The 27935-nt window shown below is 43.1% G+C and overlaps 1 protein-coding gene across 1 annotated transcript in view; it reads left to right on the forward strand.

The window, feature by feature from the left end:
* Window positions 1-27935, forward strand: part of LOC311108360 (uncharacterized protein) — a 93253-nt gene that overhangs the window by 56939 nt on the left and 8379 nt on the right. The window contains exon 3 of the mRNA XM_084150996.1: window positions 22814-27325. Within this exon, the coding sequence (XP_084007122.1) occupies window positions 22814-27321 (4508 nt within the window). The 3' untranslated portion in view covers window positions 27322-27325. The remainder of the gene's footprint in view (window positions 1-22813; window positions 27326-27935) is intronic.

Here is a 27935-nt window from a genome sequence, read left to right on the forward strand (position 1 = left end):
TTGTCAGTGATGTGTACGCCAAGGAACTTGAAGCTTTCCACCTTCTCCACTGCGGTCCCGTCGATGTGGATAGGGGGTGCACCCTCTGCTGTTTCCTGAAGTCCACGATCATCTCCTTTGTTTTGTTGACGTTGAGTGAGAGGTTATTTTCCTGGCACCACACTCCCAGAGCCCTCACCTCCTCCCTGTAGGCTGTCTCGTCATTGTTGGTAATCAAGCCTACTACTGTTGTGTCATCTGCAAACTTGATGATTGAGTTGGAGGCGTGCTTGGCCACGCAGTCATGGGTGAACAGGTATTACAGGAGGGGGATGAGCACGCACCCTTGTGGGGCCCGAGTGTTGAGGATCAGCGAAGTTGAGATGTTGTTTCCTACCTTCACCACTTGGGGGCGGCCAGTCAGGAAGTCCAGAACCCAGTTGCACAGAGCGGGGTTCAGACCCAGGGCCTCGAGCTTAATGATGAGCTTGGAGGGTACTATGGTGTTGAATGCTGAGCTATAGTCAATGAACAGCATTCTTACATAGGTATTCCTTTTGTCCAGATGGGATAGGGCAGTGTGCAGTGTGATGGCGATTGCATCGTCTGTGGATCTATTGGGGCGTTAAGCAATTTGAAGTTGGTCTAGGGTGATAGGTAAGGTAGAGGTGATATGATCCTTGACTAGTCTCTCAAAGCACTTCATGATGACAGAGGTGAGTGCTACGGGGCGATAGTCATTTAGTTCAGTTACCTTTGCTTTCTTGGGTACAGGAACAATGGTGGCCATCTTGAAGCATGTGGGGACAGCAGACTGGGAAACACACCAGCCAGCTGGTCTGCGCATGCTCTTAGGACGCGGCTAGGGATGCCGTCTGGGCCGGCAGCCTTGCGGGGGTTAACATGCTTAAATGTCTTACTCACGTCGGCCACGGAGAAGGAGAGGCCACAGTTCTTGGTAGTGGGCCTCGTCAGTGGCGCTGTGTTATCCTCAAAGCGGGCGAAGAAGGTGTTTAGATGTCTGGAAGCGAGACGTCGGTGTCGGCGACGTGGCTGGTTTTCCTTTTGTAGTCCGTGATTGTCTGTAGACCCTGCCACATACGTCTCGTGTCTGAGCCGTTGAATTGCGACTCCAGTTTGTCTCTATACTAATGTTTTGCCAGTTTAATTGCCTTGCGGAGTGAGTAGCTACACTGTTTGTATTCTGCTATATTCCCAGTCACCTTGTCAATCAGATGGCTCAATCATTACAAAACCAACTGATATTGCCAAATACTTTAATTATTTTTTCATTGGCAAGATTAGCAAACTTAGGTATGACATGCCAGCAACAAACGCTGACGCTACACATCCAAGTATATCTGACCAAATTATGAAAGACAAGAATTGTAATTTTGAATTCTGTGAAGTGAGTGTGGAAGAGGTGAAAACATTATTGTTGTCTATCAACAATGACAAGCCACTGAGGTCTGACAACTTGGATGGAAAATTACTGAGGATAATAGCGGACGATATTGCCACTCCTATTTGCCATATCTTCAATTTAAGTTTACTAGAAAGTGTGTGCCCTCAGGCCTGGAGGGAAGCAAAAGTAATTCAGCTACCTAAGAATAGTAAAGCCCCCTTTACTGGCTCAAATAGCAGACCAATCAGCCTGTTACCAACCCTTAGTAAAGTTTTGGAAAAAATTGTGTTTGACCAGAAACAATGCTATTTTACAGTAAACAAATTGACAACAGACTTTCAGCACGCTTATAGGGAAGGACATCCAACAAGCACAGCACTTACACAAATGGCTGATGATTGGCTGAGAGAAATTGATGATAAAAAGATTGTGGGGGCTGTTTTGTTAGACTTCAGTGCGGCTTTTGACATTATCGATCATAGTCTGCTGCTGGAAAAACATATGTGTTATGGCTTTATTGTGGATAAAGAGTTACCTGTCTAACAGAACACAGAGGGTGTTCTTTAGTGGAAGCTTCCTACAACATAAGTCAGGTAGAAGAATCAGGAATTCCCCAGGGCAGCTCTCTAGGCCCCTTACTTTTTTCAATCTTTACTAACGACATGCCACTGGCTTTGAGTAAAGCCAGTGTGTCTATTTATGCAGATGACTCAACACTATATACGTCAGCTACTACAGCAACTGAAATAACTGCAACACTTAACAAAGAGCTGCAGTTAGTTTCAGAATGTGTGGCATGGAATAAATGAATCCTAAATATTTCAAAAACTAAAAGCATTGTATTTGGGACAAATCATTCACTAAACCCTAAACCTCAACTAAGTCTTGTAATAAATAATATGGAAATTGAGCAAGTGTAGGTGACTAAACTCCTTGGTCATGTTCAAAACATATTGATACAACAGTAGCTAAGATGGGGAGAAGTCTGTCCATAATAAAGCGCTGCTCTACCTTCTTAACAGCACTATCAACAAGGCAGGTGCTACAGTCTCTAGTTTTGTCGCACCTGGACTACTGTTCAGTCGTGTGGTCAAGTGCCACAAAGAAGGAAAATTGCAATTGGCTCAGAACAGGGCAGCACGGCTGGCCTTTGGATGTACACAGAGAGCAAACATTAATACTATGCATGTCATTCTCTCCTGGCTCAAAGTAGAGGAGAGATTGACTTCATCACTACTTGTATTTGTGAAAGGTATTGACATGTTGAAAGCACAGAGCTGTCTGTTTAAACGACTAGCACACAGCTCAGACACCCATGCTTACCCCACAAGACATGCCACCAGAGGTCTCTTCACAGTCGCTAAGTCCAGAACAGAATATGGGAGGCGCACTGTACTACATAGAGCCATGGCTACATGGAACTCTATTCCACATCAGGTAACTGATGAAAGCAGTATAATCAGATTTTAAAAACAGATAAAAGTACGCCTTATGGAACAGCGGGGACTGTGAAGCAACACAAACATAAGCACAGACACATGCATACACATACATGATAACATACGCACTATACACACACATGGATTTTGTGTTGTAGATATGTGGTAGTGGAGTATGGGCCTGAGGGCACAAACTTAGTGTGTTGTGAATTCTATAATGAATGTATTGTAATGTTTTAAAAATTGTATAACTGCCTTAATTTTGCCAGACCCCAGGAAGAGTAGCTGCTGCCTTGGTATTCACAAACAGAGTTGTTAACTTATTTAGCAAGATCCCAGACTAACTTGTTTTAAAGTCCATCGGCAGACACATTCATTATGTGGGATTTCTCTTAATGGAATACAATCAAAGCCAATGCAAGCATAACATGTCCATTGATCTCACCCGTTTGATTTAGCAGTATTTCCTCAAGCTTGATTTAAAGACGTCTGATTCTTGGAAACCTTGTGCTATGGAGGACAAAGGCTCTCTGGAGTTGTATGAATGGGAGTTACAAAATGTACTGCTATTTCTGTAAAAAGGAGGTGAATTGGAGATTCATTGCAATGAAACTATGCTTACCAAGCCCAGATGTCTTATTATTACAGAGAAACTTCAATAGAGGCATAGTCAGGCATAAGTATTTATGAAAACTCCTAAAACTGTCAACTAGGAGTTACACGGAATAAGTCCTAAGACTTGTCAGATTGCTAAGAGTTGCTTACGTCTCATGATATCATAATACTTGAGAAAATGCAACCATGCTTGACTCTATTTGAATTTATGGTACCAACTCCCTCTCTGCGTCTTTGCAAGGAAGTTGTGCTTCGATTGCTCCCATAAACCAAACTATTGTTTACTGCTAAATAAAGCGAGAAGATGGTTGTGATATGCCCCAAAATCAAGACGTGGGACATTATTACGAGCTGTCAGGCCCGTAACACTATTTCCCGTAACATACACATGCAGTACACACCACATGAGGCTGCTGACGGGAGGACGGCTCGTAATAATGGCTGGAATGGAATGGTATCAAACATGTGGAAACCATGTGTTTGATGTGTTCAAAACCATTCCATTTATTCCATTCCAGCCCTTACTACGAGCGTGTCCTCCCCAATTAAGGTGCCAATTGACTGATTTCCTTCTATGAACTGTAACTCAGTAAAATCTTTTAAATTGTTGTATGTTGCATTTATATTTTTGTTCAGTGTATATATACACACTGTGTGTACAAAACATTAAGGATAAATAAATGATAAAAAATATACAACACACAGTGATTTATTACACATACAGTGATGATTTAAACCATGTATTATAAAGACTGCATGGGGGCTTTAACTTAAGGCCTGTTTTTTTATGCTGTAGATACATGGGGCATCACTTGTATAAGTGGGCATCTACGGCTCAGCAATTACTTGCCATTGCTTTAGCTGTAGTTATGTAATGACTATTTCATGTTGTTTGTTATAGAAATGCTATGAAAATGCCATAGGCTTACTGTAATAGTATGGTCATGATATTGAGGATTTTCCTCAGTAAACACAACCCACATCGTCGTTCCAAGTAGGGTTGAACCAACAGTCTTAGTGTTTCGGCTCCATACTCCAACCAACCCAGTTTATTACACTAAGCTCTGTCCAATCCATCTATGTGGGAGTGTCAGTATGTATGGAAGTCGAGGAATGTGACGCTGATGATGACTCACACAGACAGAGAGGAAGCACTGGTCCACACAGGGGGAAAGGAAGAGGTACAGGACGACCCGCCCCATCCGATGTATTCGTCGCATCATCAGACATAGTAACATTCCTTTCTCTCTGACTCACTGTCCACTCAGCATAATAATACTACTATAATACCATAGTAATACAGTTCAGTAGGTTGCTGAGAGAAATACACACTTCCTAATTAGTAACTGTTATAACGGAGAGCCTCAGTGGTGTCATCAAAGCCACATTATTGGTGAATTAATGATGGCACCACTGATTTAATAACAGTGGGTATAGCTGTGTGTGAACTCTAGTTAAGCTATCCAATGTTAACCTCATTCATTCAGAGACTCTTCTTTAACTACATTTAAGACAGGCATGTTTTATGTTGTACATGTTAAAAAACAACTTTTAGTTAACGTGTTTAAGACACTCATTTGCTCTTGTACTTCAGTTAAATTACTATAAGAGAAGTATTACAGTAGTAAGCTGTGGTTAAACAAAGCAGACTTTTCTCTGTAATAGGATAAGAAGACTTTTCTCTAGAACCTTCAGGCTATTTTCACTGTGAGAGAGGCTTTCCCTGTACCCCTCCCAAATAGAGAGATATGTTTTAGGATCAGTGTCCCCCTCCCCCCTTGGCGTTCCTCTCACCCCTCACCCTTCGCCCCTCTCAGATGAGAACCATGAAGCCTTTCATTCATTTAATTTCTTCCTTAACTGAACGAATTTAAAGACATGACTAACAGGAAGTGAGTGAATGGAAAAGAAGATGCTTTGTTTTTAATTGAGTTGGACTTTTTCACAGGCTTCTACTTGACCATGTGTGTATTTTGCCCTGCAGCAACTCTTCTGTTCCTCTGATACTTCTGAGGTCTGTGTGTGTGTACTTTTAAAGTGTTTTCATTTACTGCTCTTAACCATCTTATTTGTAAGTGTGGCCTCAATCAGTTCAAAGTATATACTCACTAATAAATCACACAGCAATAGTTGATTTAATCTTGATTATTTTATTGTTGTTTCTGAATAATTATTGCTTCTGAAGGAACAGACTTGCCATTTTAACCCTCCTGTTATGTTGTGGGTCAATTTGACCCGTTTCCACTTTTGCGTTGTCTAAAATACTAGTTAACCACTCTTTTTCGCCATGAAATTACATGACTTTTCCTCATTTAGGGTCATGAACCTAACTGCAAAATGTGGACACACTGATGTGTTGTGGAATGTCTGTGTACATTTTGTATACAAACATGATGTTGTGGGTCATTTTGACCCGGAGGCTTTCATGTGTATATATATTTGCACAGGTGCAAAACAAAAAAGTGTCTTTGATGTATTTTGTTTTGACTGGTCCTGGTTGCACTTTTAGAATTGTGTTTGGGTTAAAAAGGGCTTTCCCAAGCTTCTCCTCAGTGTGAGAGCAGCAGGTCCCTGACACAGACACTCAAAAATGAGCTCCAAAAGATTTTCAATCAATGAAGTCTTATCACAAATTCTGGACTGTGACAGTGAAAAAGAAGAAGAGGTTTCAGAGACAGAGGATATTTCAGAGATAGAGGACAATGCTGTTGATGATCCAGATTTTGTCTTCATTGAAGAGGATTCAGAGGAGGAGTCTGCCGTACCATCCCCTACATCAGATGAGAGACAGAGCATGCAACAAGCATCATCAAGAGAAGAGAAGACATGGAAGTCTAAAGATGGTCATATTGAATGGTCACCGTCACCACAACGAGGTCAAGGTAGACTCTCAGCTTCCAATGTAATAAAAATGGTTCCAGGACCTACACGATTTGCTGTCACTCGAGTCCATGACATACAATCAGCTTTTGAGCTCTTTTTACCCCAAGCAATAGAGAAGATTGTTCTGGACATGACCAACTTGGAGGGGAGCCGTGTGTTTCAAGAGAACTGGAAGCCACTGGATCGGATTGACTTGCATGCATACATTGGATTGCTCATATTAGCTGGAGTCTACCGGTCAAACGGAGAAGCAACGGCCAGCCTGTGGAATGAAGAGAATGGAAGGCCAATATTTCGGGCAACAATGTCTCTACAAGAATTCCACATAATTTCTCGGGTGATTCGCTTTGATAACCGTGATACCAGACCGGGTCGACGTGAAAGAGACAAACTAGCTGCAATCAGAGATGTATGGGATAAATGGGTGGAAATTCTACCGTTACTGTACAATCCCAGTCCTCATGTTACAGTTGATGAACGCCTTGTTCCATTCAGAGGACGTTGTCCCTTCAGACAGTATATGCCAAACAAGCCTGCAAAATATGGCATCAAAATATGGGCAGCATGTGATGCCACATCAAGCTATGCATGGAATATGCAAGTTTACACTGGGAAGCCACCCGGCGGAGTGCCTGAGAAAAACCAGGGGATGCGGGTGGTGCTGGACATGAGTGAAGGGCTGCAAGGTCATAACATCACGTGTGACAACTTCTTCACATCCTACCGCCTTGGTGTTGAACTACAGAAGAGAAAGCTGACCATGGTTGGAACAATCAGAAAAAACAAACCTGAACTTCCCAGTGAGCTTCTGAAAATGCAGGGCAGAACTGTGCATTCCTCTAAATTTGCTTTCTCTGAAAATGCAACTGTTGTTTCATACTGCCCAAAGAAGAACAAGAATGTTCTTGTAATGAGCACAATGCACAAAGATGCATCGCTGAGTGCAAGAGAGGACATCAAGCCACAAATAATACTGGACTACAATTCCACCAAAGGAGGAGTTGACAATTTGGATAAAGTCACAGCAACATATAGTTGTCAGCGCATGACTGCCCGCTGGCCTTTGGTGATTTTCTACAACATTGTGGATGTGTCTGCTTACATTGCCTATGTCCTGTGGACTGAAATCAACCAGCAATGGAATGGTGGCAAATTGTACCGACGCCGGCTTTTCCTAGAGGAGCTCGGCAAAGCTCTCATCACTCCCAAGATCCAGAGGAGAGTCCGGCCTCCTCGGTCGACAGCAGCTGCATCTGCCGTCCAGAAAATTCAAGCTGGACCATCAACACATGCCTCCAATCAACCAGAAATGGATCCAGTGGATACAGGCAGTGGCAAGAAACGGAAAAGATGCCAGCTCTGCCCCCCTCGACAAGACAGTAAAACAAGCACCACTTGTGTAGAATGCAATAAATACATCTGCAGAAAGCACACACACACATTGTGTTCAACATGTAGAGAGAAAGACTGAAGGGATAATATGGACCAATAGGGGGGGAAAAAACCTACTTGGGGAAACTGAAAAATCTTGTTTGTGAGAAAGGAAATATGTTTAACAAATAGTTCTTAAATATTGTTTAAAAAAAATAAAAAGTATTGTATTTCTTCTTTCTGAAATGTCTGATAAGACAAAATAAAGTTGTTTCTGTTTTTACTTAATTCTTTGACTGTCTTGAGTGTGTTTAAACTGTGCGGGTCAATTTGACCCGTAACATAATGGATGTCATTTTTTTCCAGCAAAGCACAAGGGTTAATAGACTGCTTGTTCTATTGTGGGGTATTTGTCCTCATGCATTATGAGGCTCCATCTCAGAGCACTCTCTGTGTGGGGGGATCCATCCAGACACTACTCGATTAGAGACGTTAGCACCCATTTGAGAACATTCCATGTAGAATTCACACTTTCCGCCGGGAAAATGTGGAGATATGCCAGTATTTACCTGAAGAATTAGCAGCATTCGTTAAAGTCTCTTCACAGACAGAAGCTGCATTTAATGTGTCTGCTCCTACTTGCATTATTTCAGAATGGGCCATTAACAGCCATAGGGACAGATGGCAACTTGTGGTCAACTTGGTGGAGCAAAGGCAATGGTTTAGTTCCTCTAAACCAACTGAACGAAACAACCTGAAATGGACCGCATTCATGGTCATTTCTTGGAAGTGTAGGAATCAATAATAAAGGATATTTGTGGTTCTGGGGTCTAAGTTGCATTAAGGCTCATTGACTCCATACTACTTCCTTCCATTGCTAATATAGTAATCTTTCTTTGCAAGGAACTCCAAAGAGTTTGAGGTCTCTGCACTGCCTCAGCGGTGTGACTCTGTCAACATCCCTTTATGACTGGTGACATTCGCCATGAGATATGGAGCAGTGAGCTGTCAACTCTCCAGAGAAAAGGAGTGAATGAAGAGAGATTTCCATTTGCTTTTCTAAAGTCTGGGGGAAGTATTTTAAGGACACAGAGGTGCAGGGGGACAGAGTGAATACGGGAGAAAGGGGTCAAGGGTAGTGTAGAAAGACCCCCCCCCAAAGAGATCTGGCATTACCCAGAGCTAAACCCCCCTATACCCCTCTCCCCCATACACCCAAGCAGGACTTCCATGCTGCATGGGGTCTGAACGCACACAATGAGGTGGGGAGGTTGGGGTTTTGGGGGTGTAAAAGGAGTGTGAGGAGAAGTTGGGTGGTGGTGGTGGTGGGGGGGGGTAGGCTTCACTGAAAGATCACATGACAGGCTCTGTCATCCTGGATGGCCGCTGAAGGGAATAGGGGTAGGAGGAAAAGGAAAACTCATTCAGAACAGCTGAAAAAGAGAGTAAGGGCGGAGGAGGGGGTGGGGGTGGTCCTTACATGACGTATGTCAGTCAAGGCCAGCTGTTGAAATGTGTGTAGCCCAGCTTTTCCCCTCAGACTAACAGAGACACAGGCGCTGGAGAAGAGAAAGAGAGTGCTCCTGCCCTCAGACAACAGTTCACCAGTTAGGAGGGAACTGAGTTAGAAACTAAAACTCTATAGACTTTACTGTGTGTGAGAGGAAGAGGGAAACAAACTACATATATATTTATATATATTTTTTTTTACAAGCACAGTTCTTGAAGAGTCTTTTTCATTCACTCTTTTTGGAAAGTTTTACAAATGCTTGGAACAATAACTATCACAGGTAAGATTAAACTTCAGTTATGATTGGAAATTCTCACTGTATCCAACTTCATTCAGAAGTTGAACTAAATGTGGTTTAATTTACTTTAAATTAATGTGAGGTTTGCTTTCATCCAACTTGACACAGATATAATGATGACTGGGAAACTTTTATGAACTTTGTAGTTTAAGGAAAAAATACTCAATGCTGTTTAAGTAGTGGAATAATCTTTTACAATCCCATTCAGAGAGTAATTTAGTAATGTAATTAGCATCAATTAATGGGGTTAAACCCTAGTTTATCCTGACGCGACGAAGTGTAGCCACTCATTGTTATCTTAAGGGTGTGGTTGTTATTGTGGTTTGAGGCTGTCCTCGCCTGGCCTCTTCAACTGAAGGGATGGTTAAGGCTAACTACATGGTCACTGACTTAGATATTTTTTTGTTTTACTGTTTTTATGTTTCGGCTGAAAAAGCATAATTGTTTTGTTTTTCCTAACTTTGTGGGAATTTCTCAAAATTAAAGCAAGTGCTTTGGAAGTTTGCAAATACTTTGAACTTGGGCTCACTCATTAGATACTTGGGTATTTTCATTTTATCGCTCATGTTGTAACATACCATTTAACCTAACGTAGCAGGTATTAAAGAAACGCCTGAAACTAGATTCCCTCCATACTGGTCTTGACGAGAAGAAACAAATATTTAAATCGGGGAGGTTATCTTCTGCACTGTCCAACCAATCCAGTAAATGAGGAGGAGTTAAGATGAAGTGTCACATTGTTAACATCCAAAAGTGGAAGCCCTCTATCCAAGTCCCCTAAAAGCCGGAATATCCGGTTGTTGGGGACTAGGCAGAGGCTACATACCGTTAGATCAGATTGGTGAGTCGCACTTGGATAATTCCTAGAGAGCGTCTTCCCAGCTCACTGATGTAACTCTACTACAGTTGCAGCCAAGACCATTCATGGTATACACCACTCTAGCTCTGCCAGCCCTGCTTCCTTGAACCTCCTACATTCTATAGATCATTTAGGGTTCTATTCAATCTGTATCGCTGAAGCGTTACAGATTGTGAGCTAGAAATGTTAAGGTAACATATGCAGCATTTACCGTGAATGCAGTCTCCGCTAACGTGGGAACCTTGCCTTTAAATTTCAATCACGCTGTAATGCTAAACTTCCCCGATACAAATTGAATAGTTAAAAAATGTGTTTATTGTAATTTAGAAAATATGGCATGATAATCTGCTGATTTCATGATGCCTTGCGCACTTTCAAGACCCCCAGTAACAGAGGCAGCAAAGCAACCCCACAGCATTATTGAACCTCCCCCATGTTTGATTGTAGGGAGGGTGTTATTTTCATTGAATGCTTTTCTGTATTGCCAAAGAGCTCTCATTTTGTTTCATTGGTCCACATAACATTTACTCCAGGATTTAGGCTTGTTTAGGTGGGTTTTTGAGAAGTTCGATCAGGCTTTCTTGGGTCTCCTTCAGCAGTGGGGTCTTCCTACTTTTACCAACGCTCAAATTAAGCATTCAAAGAAAAGAACACCCTCCCTACAATCAAACATGTGGGAGGTTCGATAATGCTGTGGGGTTGCTTTGCTGACTCTTGAATGTGTGCAAAACATCATGAAATCAGAAGATTATCAATGTGTTTTGGAGTGCAATGTTCAACCAAGTATCCAAAAACTGTCTTTCTGTTGGAGGTTGTGGGTCTTCCAGCAGGACAACAACCGCAAACACACATCAAAAGCACCCTGGAATGGTTCAACAAAAAATACTGGACTGTTCTGGAGTAGCCAGCAAAAAGTCCAGACCTGAATCACATCCATAACCTATGGCGAGAGCTGAAAACAGCAGTTGGTGGAGGGCACCCCTCAAACATTGAAGAAATAGAGCAGTTTGCTGTTGAAAAGTGGGCCAAATTGCCAGTAGAGAGGTGCAGCAAGCTCATTGATGGCTACAAGAAGCATTTGTTCGCAGTTATCTTGGCCAAAGGCTGTGAAACCAAGTACTAGATACGGGATGCCCAAAATTTGGTCCATGCCATGTCTTTATTTTCTAAATTAAAATTGTAAGCTTAAGTTCAAAAAAAATTAATTGGTTCTGCAATGTTGAAAATCCTATAACAAGGTGTGTGTGAAGTTATTTCAGAAGAAATAGGGATTATTATTAATTGTTTTAAGTGCAAGGGTGCCAATAAATGTGGCCTCAACTGTATGTACAAATGTGTCAAATCATGTTTTAAGCCATGTCCTCATCTGGTACAACATATACTTAATAAAAAAGAATGCAAGTCGTTTCAATTGCTCAACTTGTAAGTATCTTTTATGAGGATAACCAAAGATAGAGAAATAATTGGAAGTCTGGTTTTAGTCTCCTTGCACTTCCTATCTTGTACGTGTCTGTGTTTTTGAGGATTGTGGGTAATTCAACATTTTTTAAACTTATTATTATTTTACACAATGTTGTACGCATGTTTGAAAAAATAAAACTATACTTCTATATTAGTATAAAGCAGCTTGCCGTCAGGGGTAATGGATCATGATGAACGGATATAAAAACCGTCAGTCAAAATAACGTTTTTCCCACATTTCCTACTTTTAATGGTAGAGGAAAATACAGTACTCTGTAATGCTTGCTGTAAAACCTCTAGTTACTGCTGGTGGATTGAGCACTGTGCTCAACAATGCCAGCCAAAATGGATTAAACTAGCAAATGATCAGATACATAAATCAATGTTCAACATTAAATTTTGACCATAAGAAGTTATCTAATTCTGCACTAGACATGATTTGAAACACCATAATAGTGTTTAGAAGCTTTAGAGAGAGGAAATGACACCAAACGAGAAGGTATCTAATTATGCACTAAACAGGACTCAAAACGTGTTTTTTTCAACCTTTTCTGGTAGTGCTCCCAGTTCCTGGCAAGGTGTTACACAACACTTGATTAAAAGGTGTTACAACACACCATGTAGTGTTTCAAAACGTATCAGGATGATGTGTTTCAATACTCCAAGTTAAGGTTTCGTCCCCTTCGCATTGGTGGCAGCTCAGTTGCCACTAGTTTTGGTGTTACAAAGCACTTCATTTTAACAGTGTATATTCACTCATCTCGTCCAATTTTACATCATCATCAAAGTTTAAAGTAGCTCATGGAATAAACTCTTGAATCACTTCTATCTGTACTTCTATGCCAATTAATGCTTTTCTTCCTGACATACTTGAAATCCTCAGTATGTCAATGTAGTTCAGGGGTGTACTCAAAGTAATCCTCCCTGAAAGACTATCTTAACACAATCAAAGTTGGCTTGTCTAAAGTAGAGCTAATCAAGGGGCACACAGTCAAGTGCATTGGTATTAATATCTACCTCTTGAATTTCAACTGGGGATACTCCGCTGCGCTCTGTCAAATCATTGTTTGTTTTATTGGCATGAGAAAGAAAGAGGGAGAGAAAGAGTGTGCTTGGTAAAGCCTGCTAAAATAACATATTTTACACACCTCCCAGCAAACCGAGAACATTCCCAGAACATTAGCTAAGATTCCCATTAAGTTCTAGTTGGGGTTTTATCTAACATTAGGATGATAACATCATTTATTTTTCTTCAGATAAAATAAATAAATATATATCTCCTTGGAATGTTCTCCTAACATTCACTAAAATATTGTGCACAACATCTGTAACAACCACCACAGAACATTTCACAAACGTTCTCATTAGGTTTCACATCAGCCACACACCCTCTTTTCTTGAAAGTATTTCAATTAGTTTAAAAAGGGATCTCTTCTTCCAGTGGGGGGATTCTTCTTGGCCCCTGAGAATGGGGAGGGGTTGTTTTGTTAGTTTCAGTGTTCGGCTAGGGTTTTGTTAACTGTTCGGACACACAAAATGTGTTCTTAAGCCCAGCCGAAATCTACGCCCCTTCGTCCATGATTGGTCAACTGTATGGGTGACGCGAGTTTCTTCTTCTTGTCGATTCAGCCCGAAACTCAGTGTGGATTCAACATGGCAAACAACAACTTCGAGCATCGATTGACCGAGGAGGTACAGAAGTACATTCACCACTACGATTCTAGCCCTGCATTATATAAAGACCAGCATGTACACTACAAGTCAAAAGTTTGGACACACCTACTCATTCAAGGGTTTTTCTTTATTTTTACATTGTAGAATAATAGAGAAGACATCAAAACTATGAAATAACACATGGAATCATGTAGTAACCAAAGAAGTGTTAAACAAATCAAAATATATTTTATATTTGAGATTCTTCAAATAGCCACCCTTTGCTTTAATGACAGCTTTGCACACACTTGGCATTCTCTCAACCAGCTTCACCTGGAATGCTTTTCCAACTGTCTTGAAGGAGTTCCCACATATGCTGAGCACTTGTTGGCTGCTTTTCCTTCACTCTGCGGTCCGACTCATCCCAAACCATCTCAATTGGGGTCAGGGGGATTGTGGATGCCAGGTCATCTGATGCAGCACTCCATCGCTCTACTTCTTGGTAAAATAGCCCTTACACAGCCTGGAGGTGTGTTGGGTCATTGTCCTGTTGAAAAGCGACTTTCTCCACATCTCAGCAGTCATTCTCCATCCAGTGCTTTTTTGGTTACTACATGATTCCATATGTGTTATTTCATAGTTTTGATGTCTTCACTATTATTCTGCAACGTAGAAAATAGTAAAAAAAAAAAAAAAAAAAAAAAAAAACTTGAGTAGGTGTGTCCAAACTTTTGACTGGTACACATGGAGGGAGATTGCGGAGACGCTGGGGTCCGACCCTCAAAAGTGTCTATGGAATAACATGAAAGTGTCTGACTCCTGAAATGTCTGAACAACAGACCAAGTTGTTAATTTCACTGTGGTCCCAGTCGTTCGGTCCATGTCCTCTTCTTGAAGTCATGCACGAACTCATGCAACTGGTGACCAAATTCCTCCCAGAGTTTTGGCGAGAGTTCATCCATGAAATCAGCTACAGGTTCCAGGGCCCCTGCTACTTCTGCTGCTACTCTGTGGCATTGGTGAGGAGCAAGCCAGTGGAGTAGGTATTGGAGGTGGGCCCAGGATAGTGCTTCCCAGGTCCTGCATGGATTGTTTCTAATTCTGCACTGCAGCTCAGTGCGGGAGATGGGCTGGGGGCCGATGACCAGTCAGTACTGGGGTCAGAGGTAGTGCTTGGGGCAGGACAACCGGCAGTGCTGGAGCGCAGAGAACAAAACCAGGTGCTGTCTCCATTCACTGGTGTTTGTGCATTGAAAGATCAACAAGTAGAGAGCTATTTAGTACACATATCCAAACAATCAATGAACATATCAAATATCATTAACCGAGACTACAATAGACTATATAATGTTGCAGACATTTGAGCAGAGTTGAGTAGGCCTGGCCTAGCTACTCAATTCTGCTCAAAATGTTTGCAACATTTTGACTAGCTGGACCTTGCTATCAAACTTTGACTTAGGTTTTACCAATGTGGGAAGCTTATGATTTTCTTTCTCTGACAAAATTATGTTTTAGCAAAAGCTGTAAAGATCTTTAGTCTAGTTGGTTGGCTTGCTTTCTCTAAATGAGTATGCTGCTAGGCTAGCTATTGTTAGCAAAACATGGATACCCTTTTCGTCGACTAAAATAGAAAATACAACAACATACCTCATCCTTTGCTGAACACGGCATGTTGCTTTCAGTCTGTTTACATGTCTGTTCATAGCAGACACTGCTTTACTATTGTTCCGAAATATTTATCTACACTATGAAACTTTATATTTGACACTTGTTGTTTACATGTTTGTTCATAGCTTAGAAATATTTACATTGTTCAGAAATATTTGTAACTACACTGACACTTACATTTTATTCCATAGACACTTGTTTACATGTCTGTTCTCAGCACTTTTGCCTATTCTGCAAGATTGATGGCCTTGGGTTGAGTTGTCCTCTCCTAACCATGTCTTCCTGCCATGGAAGAGCTTCCCACTTGTCTAACTTGCAAGCTGTGTCGCCCTGACACGAGAGTCTCAACGGCTCTTGGAGATTGTTGTCCCCTGCCACAACCAAAAGTGGGAGGCACGTATCTTGCATTTGGCTCATGAGCTTCATCCGTGGCGGACAGGTAGTTGTGGCGGGCCACACATGCCCTTAGCCTTTTCAGGGGTACACTCGATTAGACAACCAAGAATCCTCATTCTTGCAGCCATGATGCCGAATGCATTCTCTGACAACGAGAGTGGTGATAGTTCCAGGTTCATTGAGATGGACACCTGTGAATGAGAGGTAACAAGAGAATATATGTCAGATATATATACAGTACCAGTCAAAGGTTTGGACACACCTACTCAAAGGGTTTTTCTTTATTTTTACTATTTTCTAAATTGTAGAATCATAGTGAAGATATCAAAACTATGAAATAACACATATGGAATCATGTAGTAACCAAAAAAAGTGTTAAACGAATAACAATATGTTAGATTTGAGATTCTTCAAAGTAGCCACCCTTTGCCTTAATGCCAAGAGTGTGCAAAGCTGTCATCATCTCAACCAGCTTCACCTGGAATGCTTTTCCAATAGTCTTGAAGGAGTTCCCACATATGCTGAGTACTTGTTGGCTGCTTTTCCTTCACTCTGCGGAACAACTCATCCCAAACCATCTCAATTGGGTTGATGTCGGGTGATTGTGGAGGCCAGGTAATTTGATGCAGTATTCCATCACTGTCCTTCTTGGTAAAATAGCCCTTACACAGCCTGGAGGTGTGTTGGGTCATTGTCCTGATGAAAAACAAATGATAGTCCCACTAAGTCCCACAGATGGGATGGTGTATCGCTGCAGAATGCTGTGGTAGCCATGCTGGTTAAGTGTGCCTTGAATTCTAAGTAAATCGCAGACAGTGTTACCAGCAAAGCACCCCCACACCATAACACCTCCTACTCCATGCTTCACGGTGGGAACCACACATGCGGAGATCATCCGTTCACCTACTCTGCGTCTCACAAAGACACAGCGGTTGGAACCAAAAATTCCAAATTTGGACTCATCAGTCTGAAAGGATAGATTTCCACCGGTCTAATGTCCATTGCTCGTGTTTCTTGGCCCAAGCAAGTCTTCTTCTTATTGGTGTCCTTTAGTAGTGGTTTCTTTGCAGCAATTCGACCATGAAGGCCTGATTCACACAGTCTCCTCTGAACAGTTGATGTTGAGATGTGTCTGTTACTTGAACTCTGTGAAGCATTTATTTGGGCTGCAATCTGAGGTGCAGTAAACTCCAGTGAACTTATCCTCTGCAGCAGAGGTAACTCTGGGTCTTCCTTTCCTGTGGCGGTCGTCATGAGAGCCAGTTTCATCATAGCGCTTGATGGTTTTTGCGACTGCACTTGAAGAAACTTTCAAAGTTCTTGAAGTTTTCCATATTGACTGACAATCATGTCTTAAAGTAATGATGGTCTGTCGTTTCTCTTTGCTTATTTGAGCTTTTCTTGCCATGATATGGACTTGGTCTTTTACCAAATAGGGCTATCTTCTGTATACCACCCCACCTTCTCACAACACAACTGATTGGCTCAAACGCATTAATTAGGAAAGAAATTCCACAAATTAACTTTTAACAAGACACACATGTTATTTGAAATGCATTCCAGGTGACTACCTCATGAAGCTGGTTGAGAGAATGCTAAGAGTGCGCAAAGCTGCCATCAAGGCAAAGGGTGGCTACATTGAAGAATCTCAAATATAAAATATATTTTGATTTGTTTAACACTTTTTTGGTTACTACATGATTCCTTCCATGTGTGTGTTATTTCATAGTTTGATGTCTTCACACATATATATATAAAAATAGTAAACAAAAAACACCATACCATTTTCCAGGAACCATATGTGACCGACCGGCCTTCGGTCTTATGTAGCAAAATTTGAAATTGTGTTTTTTACATTGGATAAAAGTAGAGACTCAGAGCTAGAAAATGGTATATCCTACACTACAGTTGAGGAACAATGGGAAAGAAACTCTGCTTTGAAAGTTGATAAACTGGTAACCCCACTTTTGAGAAAATGGCCTTTGAATGTGTTGGTACATCTATTGGAGAGCTCTTCTTTGTCTACACCCATTCAGCATCGTTCACACCCTCTTAAGCTTTAGCCCCACCCATCTCTTTAAGGGTTGATCCGAGCGTTCTGTCCTAACAACAGCAGTCAAGCACCCAAGCATTTTATTCATATTTACAGATGGCATACAAGTTTGTTATTAAGGCACATGAACGTTCACATGTTCCAGAAGGCATTTACGTTCAAATGGCTCTCCTGTGAAGTAGTGACTCGCGACATATGCATAGTTTCCAGAAAATAGTCACATATTCCAAAAGCCTTGATAAAATGGCATTTATCATTTAGAGGTGCATACATGTATGCAGTAACAAGGGAAATTAGAAACAGAAAAAGCTAAATGGATTCCTACATTCTATTATCCACATACCTGGATAAGGACGCATGAGGTTCTCATGTAGGGGGAAAGCTGCATCTTCCAGGAAAACATAAGGACTTGGCATTGTGGTACCTGGCAGGACAGCTGCCGGGCGCAAAATAACTCTCTTAAACACGCCACCATAGCTCTCTGGGCCGTATGCCCCTACATCCACCATTGTGAACCTGTAGCGGGGCATCTTCTCTGTCTCCGTATCTCGCCTATTATATGTGTTACTAGGTACATCAAATCTAGTAGATCCCTGGCAAATCGCAAATTCGAAAACTGCCATTTTCTCGCCAGTCAAGAATCTCTCTGTACACTATTTTATTCTCCCGCGTGTCTTGCTTGTTTGGGTGAGTGTCACATCCTTGTTTGGCCGTAGATGGCTATTACCAGCTCATCGCCCTCTACTGTCCCGGGGTAATATTGCCACTTTTCCCCTTTTTTTCCAGTTTTTCAAGTGAACGTCTTTTTAGGGAGCATGCGTGCACACTCGTTCCGTTCGCCTAGCCAACTTCGGCTAGCCACCAGCCGAACTGAAGCATGCTGACGCCTTAATTTCTCTATAGCCTGTATAACTCAGAGGAATGGTTTAAAGGGGCTGGGCTGCTATTTTCTGCTTTACGTGTGAGTGTATAGGTTGGCTTTCTCTGCATCAGAATAGGGAATGCCAGAAATGATCCGTGCTGATATAGTGATATGCCTACTCTCTATGTAACTAATGGACTATATAACGGATTAGTTGGGTTGTATTTCTATGCTTAGGGTTGGATAACGGTTGTTTGCTCCCCAGTCCTGATTGTGACGTCCCCCTTTCCTAACCAGCCGTAGGAGCGACCCTGTTATTTATTTTGCTAATTTGCACCCCAGTATATCTATTTGCACATCATCTTTTGCACATCTATAATTCCAGTGTTAATATGAAATTGCAACTATTTTGCACTATGGCCTATTTATTGCCTTACCTCCATAACTTACTACATTCGCACACACTGTATATATATTTTCTGTTGTATTTTTGACTTTATGTTTTGTTTACCCCATATGTAACTCTGTGTTGTTGTTTTTATCGCACTGCTTTGCTTTATCTTGGCCAGGTCGCAGTTGTAAATGAGAACTTGTTCTCAACTGGCTTACCTGGTTAAATAAAGGTGAACAAAAAAAAAAAAATGTATGGTGCTATGCCTGTAAAAATGTCAAACAGGCCTGAAGATGCGGGTACTCTGTTAAATCAATATGGTTCCTGTGTTATTATCGGCATAGATACACATGGCTTAGTACAGCCCCACTAAGGACTGACCTTGTTTACAGTATAATTGGGTCTTAGAAGGAAACATCTTTGTTTATCCATATGGCTGACTTGATATAATGATATCCATTTACAGTGGTTTAGCAGTGAGTTATAGCTGTAAACTGTATTTCTAAATTCTGTGTAGAAAAGATCACTTGGGCCATACATCAGAAGAAGGAGGGTTTGTTTGCATGTTGTTTATGGTCTTGACATTGCCTAACAATGGTATGGCATGACAATGTAACAACTGCCCCTAACAATAACAGGTACTGTACCACATACAGCTTAAACCAAGTTTTAAGACAAAAACAAAATTGTTATATATTTGTGAATGGGAAGTGGATGGCTGCTGTAGACCAGTTTATATTTACAGCATCCTAAAATAATTTCACCCTAACCCAGGTTGACTCGCATAGCTCACATTCCTCACGTCAAATCCATACGTCCAAGATAGATGTTGTAAGCCTTGCTCATACGCCCCTTGACTTTTTCCATATTTTGTTTTGTTACAACCTGAATGTAAAATGGATTAAATTGAGATGTTGTGTCACTGGCCTACACACAATACCCCATAATGTCAAAGTGGAATTACTGAATGTTTTTAGAATTTTTTACAAATGAATTTGAAATGAAAAGCTGAAATGTCTTGAGTCAATAAGTATTCAACCACAGGAGGTTGGTGGCACCTTAATTGGGGAGAAAGGGCTTGTGGTAATGGCTGGAGCGGAATAGGTGGAATGGTATCAAATACATCAAACACAAGGTTCCCTCCACTGTTTTGTCTCCACTCAGCCACCAATTGGAGCAAGTTACTCGTCTGGGCTGAATATGCTCACAACACACTGCCGAACTCGTCCACTGGACTGTCTCCATTTGAGTGTCAGTTCGGGTTCATAGTGTTTGTTGTTTTCCCAAGCTTTACTTTGTACCTACTGTTGAACTTTTTCCCAGTAAAGTGTTTACATTTATCCTAACCACTGGTTCCTTGTCTGGTTCTCTTCTCTGCTCCTGGGTCCTATCTCACCATGTCACAGATTCAACCACAAAGACCAGGGAGGTTTTCCAATGTCTCGCAAAGAAGGGCACCTATTTGTAGATGGGTAAAAAAACTAAATATAACAGACGTTGAATATCCCTTTGAGCATGGTGAAGTTATTATTTACAGTTTGGATGGTGTATCAATATACCCAGTCACTACAAAGATACAGGCTTCCTTCCTAACTCAGTTACCGGAGAGGAAGGAAACCACTCAGGGATTTCACCATGAGGCGAATGGGACTCTACAACAGTTACAGAGTTTAATGGCTGTGATGGGAGAAAACTGAGAGTTACTCTACAATACTAACCTAAATGACAGTGAAAAGAAGGAAGCCTGCACAGAATACAAATATTCCAAAACATGTATCCTGTTTGCAATAAGGCACTAAAGTAAAACTGCAAAAAATATGGCAAAGAAATTATTTGTTTGGGGCAAATCCACACAACACATCACTGAGTACCACTCTTCATATGTTCAAGCATTTTGAACAATTTCTAAGAACATGTTTTCACTTTGTCATTATGGGGTATTGTGTGTAGATGGGTGAGAGAGAAAACATCTATTTAATCCATTTTGAGTTCAGGCTGTAACACAACAAAATGTGGAATAAATCATTTGTGAATGGAAAGTGGATGGCTGCTGGGTATGAAAGGCAGTATTATACAGATTATACAGATTTAGACTGAGATGGCGTGATGTTTGGTGAATGATTTTTAGTGGTTCTATTGGTCAACCATGTGAAGCTCCGCCGGTGTAATTTAAAAACAGGAAGGGAACAGATTAGAGAGATAAACTTGGATGGCCAAACCCCAGAACTGTATCTTATTCATGTACGAGACAAGTGCAGTATTATCTTTCACTGATAGTGCACTCTTGTTATGAATCAAATGCAAATTTGGTAGATTTGTTAGGGAGACACAAACAGCCTCACATATCTCTCTTAAAATATAAGTGTTTTTAGGGATTCGGAAAGTATTCAGACCCTTTCCCTTTTTCCACATTTTGTTACGTTACAGCCTTATTCTAAAATTGATTAAATATACATTTCCCCTCATCAATCTACACACAATACCCCATAATGACAAAGTGAAAACTGGTTTTTAGATATTTTTGTAAATGTATTAAAAATAGAAAAAATAAATACCTTATTTACATAAGTATTGATTTTTCATTAGTTGGCTCTAAAAAGATAGGATTATAAAAAAAATAATAAAAAAATATATATATGCCATTTAGCAGACGCTTTTTATCCAAAGCGACTTACAGTCATGCGTGCATAAATTTTTGTGTATGGGTGGTCCCGGGGATCGAACCCACTACCTTGGCGTTACAAGCGCCGTGCTCTACCAGCTGAGCTACAGAGGACCACATCTTCAGACATGAATTAAAAACTAGCATTAGCCAGATTGTCAGAGGGAAAATGATTCATATTGAGCTGTAATATATTACTGTTGCTTTATGGGTGAAAATGTGTGTGTGGGGGGTTAGGGGCGTGTGTGTGTGGATGGTGCACATACTGTAAGTGTGTGTGTTGATCTGGCAGATAGACAGTCAGAAGAGAGAGTGACAGGGTCACTATGAGGATATGAGCATGTTTGTCTGGTTAAAAGAGACTGTGTGTGTCTCCCAGCCTGGGTGCGTATCTAGGTAAGGTGATATCCATGCATAAAAAATGCCGGGAATTTGTTTTGAGAGTCCAAGGGTAGGCTGAGTACCCCCAGAGAAAAGACTCCCAGCACCATATATGAGCTTTCCTCTGATGTAGGGGTATGTCAGAGGAAAGAGGGCCTCAGAGGTTTACAGAGCCTGTGAACTTAGACCACCCCCAGCCCACTACCTCCGCCCCACTCCTGTCAAAACACAGATAGACATGGCAGGAATGTCAGGCAGTGTGTGTGTGTGTGTATGTGTGTTTTCTGTTTATCTCACCTGTCACTAGTTCAAAAGCCACAATTTCGTTCTGTCAAACAATAGAGAAACTATGTCTTACGATAGATGCATGAGAGTGGATAAAGTCATAGCTATAGTTTTGGAAAAAGCAACACAGCTGAGGGGTTTACAATATACCCTTGCCTGTAAGCTTTCTTTGTTTTGGGACTGGATCTTTGTCCAAGTGTTGGCAATGGAATTGCTTTCATTGTGAAACACACTGCAAAGAGTCCTCCAGGGCTTGTTGTTGAGTGGTGTCAACGATTAAACTTTTCTTTATTTCTGGCCCTCTCACACAGGAAAGGGGATAACAAGAGAAAAACTCAATCTGACTGCAATTAATCCATCAAATGCTTGATTAAATCCACTCAGGGGGTCAAAAGCTATTGCTTTGTAATGTGGTTTAGATTATCTTCAGATGTTAAAGATGCCATCTTAGATACATTATATCTGTTTGTGATATTTTTATTGTTTTCTACCCTTTTCCTTTTGTCCCTGACACAGTCTTGTTTCTAGTCTGGCTCCACCCTATGTGCCTGTGTGAGAGAAAGAGTGCCTGTCGGTTGTTGTTTGTGGGAATGTGTATATTCCTCAACCTAAACATTAATTCTTATCTCTCTGTCATTTCAGTTGATGGCGTGTCCGTGTCTCAGAAGGAGGAGGTTCCTGAGATGATGGACTCCCTCCAGGCTGCGGTGGCCCCTCAGGTGAACAGAGAGAAGGAGGAGAAGGAGTCTCCTGACGCCAACAACATCACCGGTCCTGAAGAGAAGGAGGTTGAGGAGAAACCGGGCGAGGCCAATGAGGTGGGCTTCAAGAAGATCTTCAATTTCATCGGCTTCAAGTTCACACTGAAGAAGGACAAGAATGAGAAGACGGACCCGGTGCAGCTGCTGACGTTGATGGACAAGGAAGTGGAAGGAGAGACTAGCGGGTCTGAGGAAACTAAGGAGGAAGCCGCCACTGCAGAGGAGGGGAAGGCAGCTGAGCCAGAGGCCGCCACCGTTGAGAATGACGCCTCAGAGACCACAGTTGAGGCTGCAACTCCAGTGGACGCCCCATCTGAGACTGTGGATGGAGAGGCTGCAGATGCAGTCACAGAGGAGGCTGCAGAGGGAGCTGAGGAGGGAGTTGCAGAGAAAGAGCCTGGTGACCCAGCTGCAGCAGCAACTACCCCATGTGGCCAGGAGGCCACCCTGTCCCCCTTCAGAAGGTTCTTTACACAGGGAATCTTCTCCAACCAGCGCAAGAAGGCAAGCAACAAGAAGGCCAAAGAGGAGGAACCAAAAGAGAAAGCAACCGAGGAGAAGATAAAGGAGGTAGAGGAGAAAGCAGAGGCTGTGGTGGAGGAGGAGGGAATTAAAGCAAAGGAAGAGGTGAAGGAGGTGGAGCCAGTGACAACACCAGAAACTGAGACACCCGAAGCATCTGCCGAAGAGATCAAAGAGGAGATCCAAGCCGAGGTTGCCATGGAAACCTCAGAAGCCACTATTACTGATGACGCCAAACAAGCAGAGGTGGACGTTGAAGAAGCTGTGGAATCAGTCAAGGCCCCAGTCGAGGTCACCACCGAGGCTGAGCTTCTCTCATCCCAGGAGAAGGTCAAGGCCCTGGGAAGCCCACTGAAAAAGCTCTTTACTGGGGCCGGCCTGAAGAAGCTCTCTACCAAGAAACAGAAGAAAGACAAGAAAGATACGGAGATCAAGCTGACCGAGTCTGGGGAACAGGCGGCTGAACAGCTCCAGTCCTCCACAGAGTTGGCAGAGGTCCAGAAACCTGACAGGGGGGCATCATCCCCAGAGGAGTCTGGTGAGCATGCCTTTGAGGTGGAGGCCACCCAAGCTGAGGCCAGCCAAGAGGCTGATGAGGAGGTAACCAGCTCAGATGAAGGGAAGAAGAAAGAAGGTATCATGCCCTGGTCCTCCTTCAAGAAGCTGGTGACGCCCAAGAAACGATTCAAGAGGCCCTCTGAGAGCGAGGACGAGGCAACTGTTGAGGAGGCCAAGTCGGCCACCCTGTCCTCCATTGAGAGCGCTGTGTTTGTGGAGAAAAAGAAAGAGGAGGAGCCGGAACTCATTGAGGAGGAGCCAAAAACCGAAACCACTGAGAAGCTGGAGGGCAGCACAGAGGAGCCCAAAAAGATGAAGATGGACACCTCCCTCTCCTGGGAGGCCCTGATGTGTATGGGTGGCAACAAGAAGAGGATCAGGAAGACCTCTGACTCTGAAGATGAGGAGACCAAAATTGAAGAGGAGGCACAACCAACTGGAGAAGAGCAGGTTAAGACCGTAGAGTCTCCTCTCGGCAGCTCTGGAGAGGCAGATCAAGAAAACACTGTGTCGTCCCCCGAACCGTCCACTAGCCCCACCGCAGGAGAGTCCACCTGGGATACTCTCAAGCGTCTCGTCACCCATAGAAAGAAGCCCAAAGACGAGAAGACAGATGAGTCCGGTGGTGAACAGGTCGTCTCAGACAGTGAAATTCCCAAAGAAGAGTCCTCCTTCTCTCTGAGGAAACTCATTCCTGGACGCAGAAAGAAGAAGCTGCTTTCCTCCAATCTGGGGTCTGGCGAGGAAGATTCCGACACACCAGCCGTGGTCCCTCTCTCAGAGTACGACAATGAGCACGCTGAGACTAAAGTGGCTGAAACCGAAATGACAGTGGAGACAGTGAATTCTGAGGAAGCAGCACCAATCACTCAGGTCCAATCGTCCATTGAAGAGAGATCCCCCTCTTGGATCTCAGCCACGGCGGTCATGGAAAACCTCCAGGAGATTCCACATGATCAGCTAAGCGACATCCCAGAAGAAGGTGCCACCACCCCCAAGTCTGCTGACACCACCATCGCCGAGGACATTGCAGAACAGACCTCAGAGACAGTCGCATGCCAGGAGCAGGAACCTGAGCTGTATGTCGCCGAGGCGATTGCTTCTTCTGTTGCCGAGATCATTTTAGAGCATATCACAGAGGCAGTCACATGCCAGGAGCCTGAGCTGTTTGTTGCTGAGGTGACTGAAGAGATGATCCCAGCCACGAATGGCGAAACCACCCCTCTGCCCAATGAGCCCGAGACTCTGGAGGTCCCACAGGAGGCTGTGGAGCTGGTCAGTGATCTCCCAAGTCTGACTTCTGTGGAAATCATAGAGGTCCCACTGGAGGAGGCTGCGTCCGTCCCAGAACCCACAACGCTGATCGAGTTCGCTGATAGCAATTCAAAGCTTGTCTTGATGGTACATGAAGAAATCGAGGCCACCGCCATCTGCACTGTCCTGGGCACCAAGGAGATCGCCAATGTGGCAGTAGAGAAGCCTGTAATTCCCACCATGGAGTGTCTAGCTGAGATCAGCAATGCTCTGTCCGCTGAGCTGCCGGTAGAATATAAGGCTGATCCACCTGAGGCGGCTGACGCTAATGAAGACCCAGTGTTTGAAGCTCAAGTGGAGCAGGTCGAAAGCACATTCCTGGAGAAAACTATTGAAGACATCCCAGAGCCTGAGATAGCCACTGAGGGTAAAGAGCCTGAATATGAAAAGTTCGCCACAGTCAATTATATCCAGATGGAGGCTGAAATCATTGAGGCCCCTGCGGTGAATGAGAACATCGTGGACCCCATCGTACCAACTGTCGAAGACTCCATTGCCGCTGACATTGTGGAGGTCTCTGAGGCACCTGTCATTGAGGTCAAAAGTAAAGAAGAGACAGCTGCCGTCGAAGAGATCGCTGCTGTAGAGGAGGTGAATGAGCCTGCCGCCCGAGAAATTGTTACTTCACTAACTGATGCCAACAAGGCCACAGTCACTGAAGTGTGCGAGACCACGTACCTCTTCTGCCCACCGTCCGAGTCCTTGGAAACCCAGCAAGTGGAGGTCACAGAAGCCGTGGCAGTGGAAACGGTCTCAGTGGCAGTTGCAGAGACCGCTGGCGATGACCAAATTCAAGTGCAGGTGACTGAGGTTGATGTTACAGAGGCCGAGGAGACAAAGGAGGCAGAGGCCATGGAGGAGACTGGCTTGGTCATCACTCAGGTGGTCATCCAGAGTGCTGTGGAGAAAGTGTCTGAAGCAGAGTCTGAACCCAAAGTTCCTGCCTCTGCCACTGCCACATTCACAACTGAAGATGCACTACCAGTCCAGGTAGTAGCAATGATAGAGAAAGAGATTGAACAAGTAGCAGAGGAGAAACCTGTCATTGCTGAAACTCCTGTAGTCCAAGTTGAGGCACCAGCACCAGAAACCCCAGCAGAGGTGCCTGCTGCTCCAGAGGCACCAGCCGAAGCTGTAAAACCACCAAAGGAAGTCCACAAGGCTGTCCAGGTCATTGAGACAGTTCCAGTCACAGTTGAAATCACAGAGAGTATCATGGAAGAGGTTACCAAGGAGGTGAAGGATGTTCTCAAAGAGGGAGTAGAGGAAATAAAACAGGAAGTGGTATTAAAGCAAGCAATGGAGGTCAATGTAAGTGAGGAGAAAGTTGTAGAGGTTGAAGTTGTAGCAGAGGTGGAACAGACAGAGAGTGAGAAAGATGGAAAGGCAGAGGAGGAGATCACAGAGGTAGAGAGCAACATAGAGGCAGTAGAGGTTCTACAATCTGAGATAGAGGAAGTAGTTAAGGAATTCAAACTTGAGGTTCAACAAGCTGAGGTAATAGAGGTGGTTCAGGAAGTGATAGCAGAGGTTCCCACTCCAGAGACACCTGAAGAGGAGTCAGAAGCAACGGTTGTGACAGAAGAGTCCCGAATCCCAGAGGCCCACACAGAGACCGCTGAAGCCCGAGCCCAGCCAGTGGAGATAACTGCAGAAGTCGTGGTCCCACAGACAGCACAGGTGGTCATACAGGCGGCAGAGATCATTGAAGAAGAGGCAGCGGAGGAAATAATGGTGGAGGAGGTGGTGGAAATCGATGCCATTGTAAGCTCACCAGAGACAAAGGAAGCCCTGGCCAAAGAAGACACAACAGACCCTAAACCCACGCCAGACACCCCTGCCACTGAACCCACACCAGACACCCCCGCCCCTGTTCCAACTGCGGTAGAGAAGGCGATGTCGGTGAAGTGTGCGGAAGTGATGGTGCAGGGGATTGAGGAGACGGTGAAGGAGATGAAACCTATCTCCTCCACAGAGCTCACAGCAGCATTATGAGCAGGTGAGCAGTCTATCTTATACAATTACCTGTTTATGATTAAGCAATGAGTGGATGTTGTCAAAGAGTTCCAAATATATTTCCCCACAATTACTGTAAATGCATTTAGTTAATGTTAGTCATGCTACATATTTTAGAGACATCTGAACATAACCTCTGCCTAGTCTTCTACCACAAGAAAGTGAAAGAAAGTATTTTCTAGTGTTTTACCAAGGTATCAATTCTAGATATGTTATTATGGTAATTATATTCCACTAGCATAAAAAAGAGTGTTAGAAAAGAGTACCCACATTTGTTTAGTTATTTCCAGAATTCCTTTGTTGGCGTCTCACACCATCTTCTCATGGTGGCTTTTTAAAAACATAAATTTGCCCTACTTTTATCAGGGGTGAGGGGGGAGATTTCCCGGCAGGCCAGATGAAAAAACTTTTGTTCGAGGTACGAGTAACCAGTTGACCTTCGATATCAAAGCAGGAATGCCATGGTTGACCCCTGCTTTGTAGGCTGGGGTCTAAAAGGGAAGCTGTGTGTGAGGGGCAGATGAACTTGTGCTGACTGACTGATTATGATTCATCCTTTCCTCCTGAAGTCAAGGAAACATGCTTGTTAGATT

This window comes from Coregonus lavaretus (assembly GCF_964263955.1).
Source record: "Coregonus lavaretus genome assembly, chromosome: 33".
Classification (NCBI taxonomy): domain Eukaryota; kingdom Metazoa; phylum Chordata; class Actinopteri; order Salmoniformes; family Salmonidae; genus Coregonus; species Coregonus lavaretus.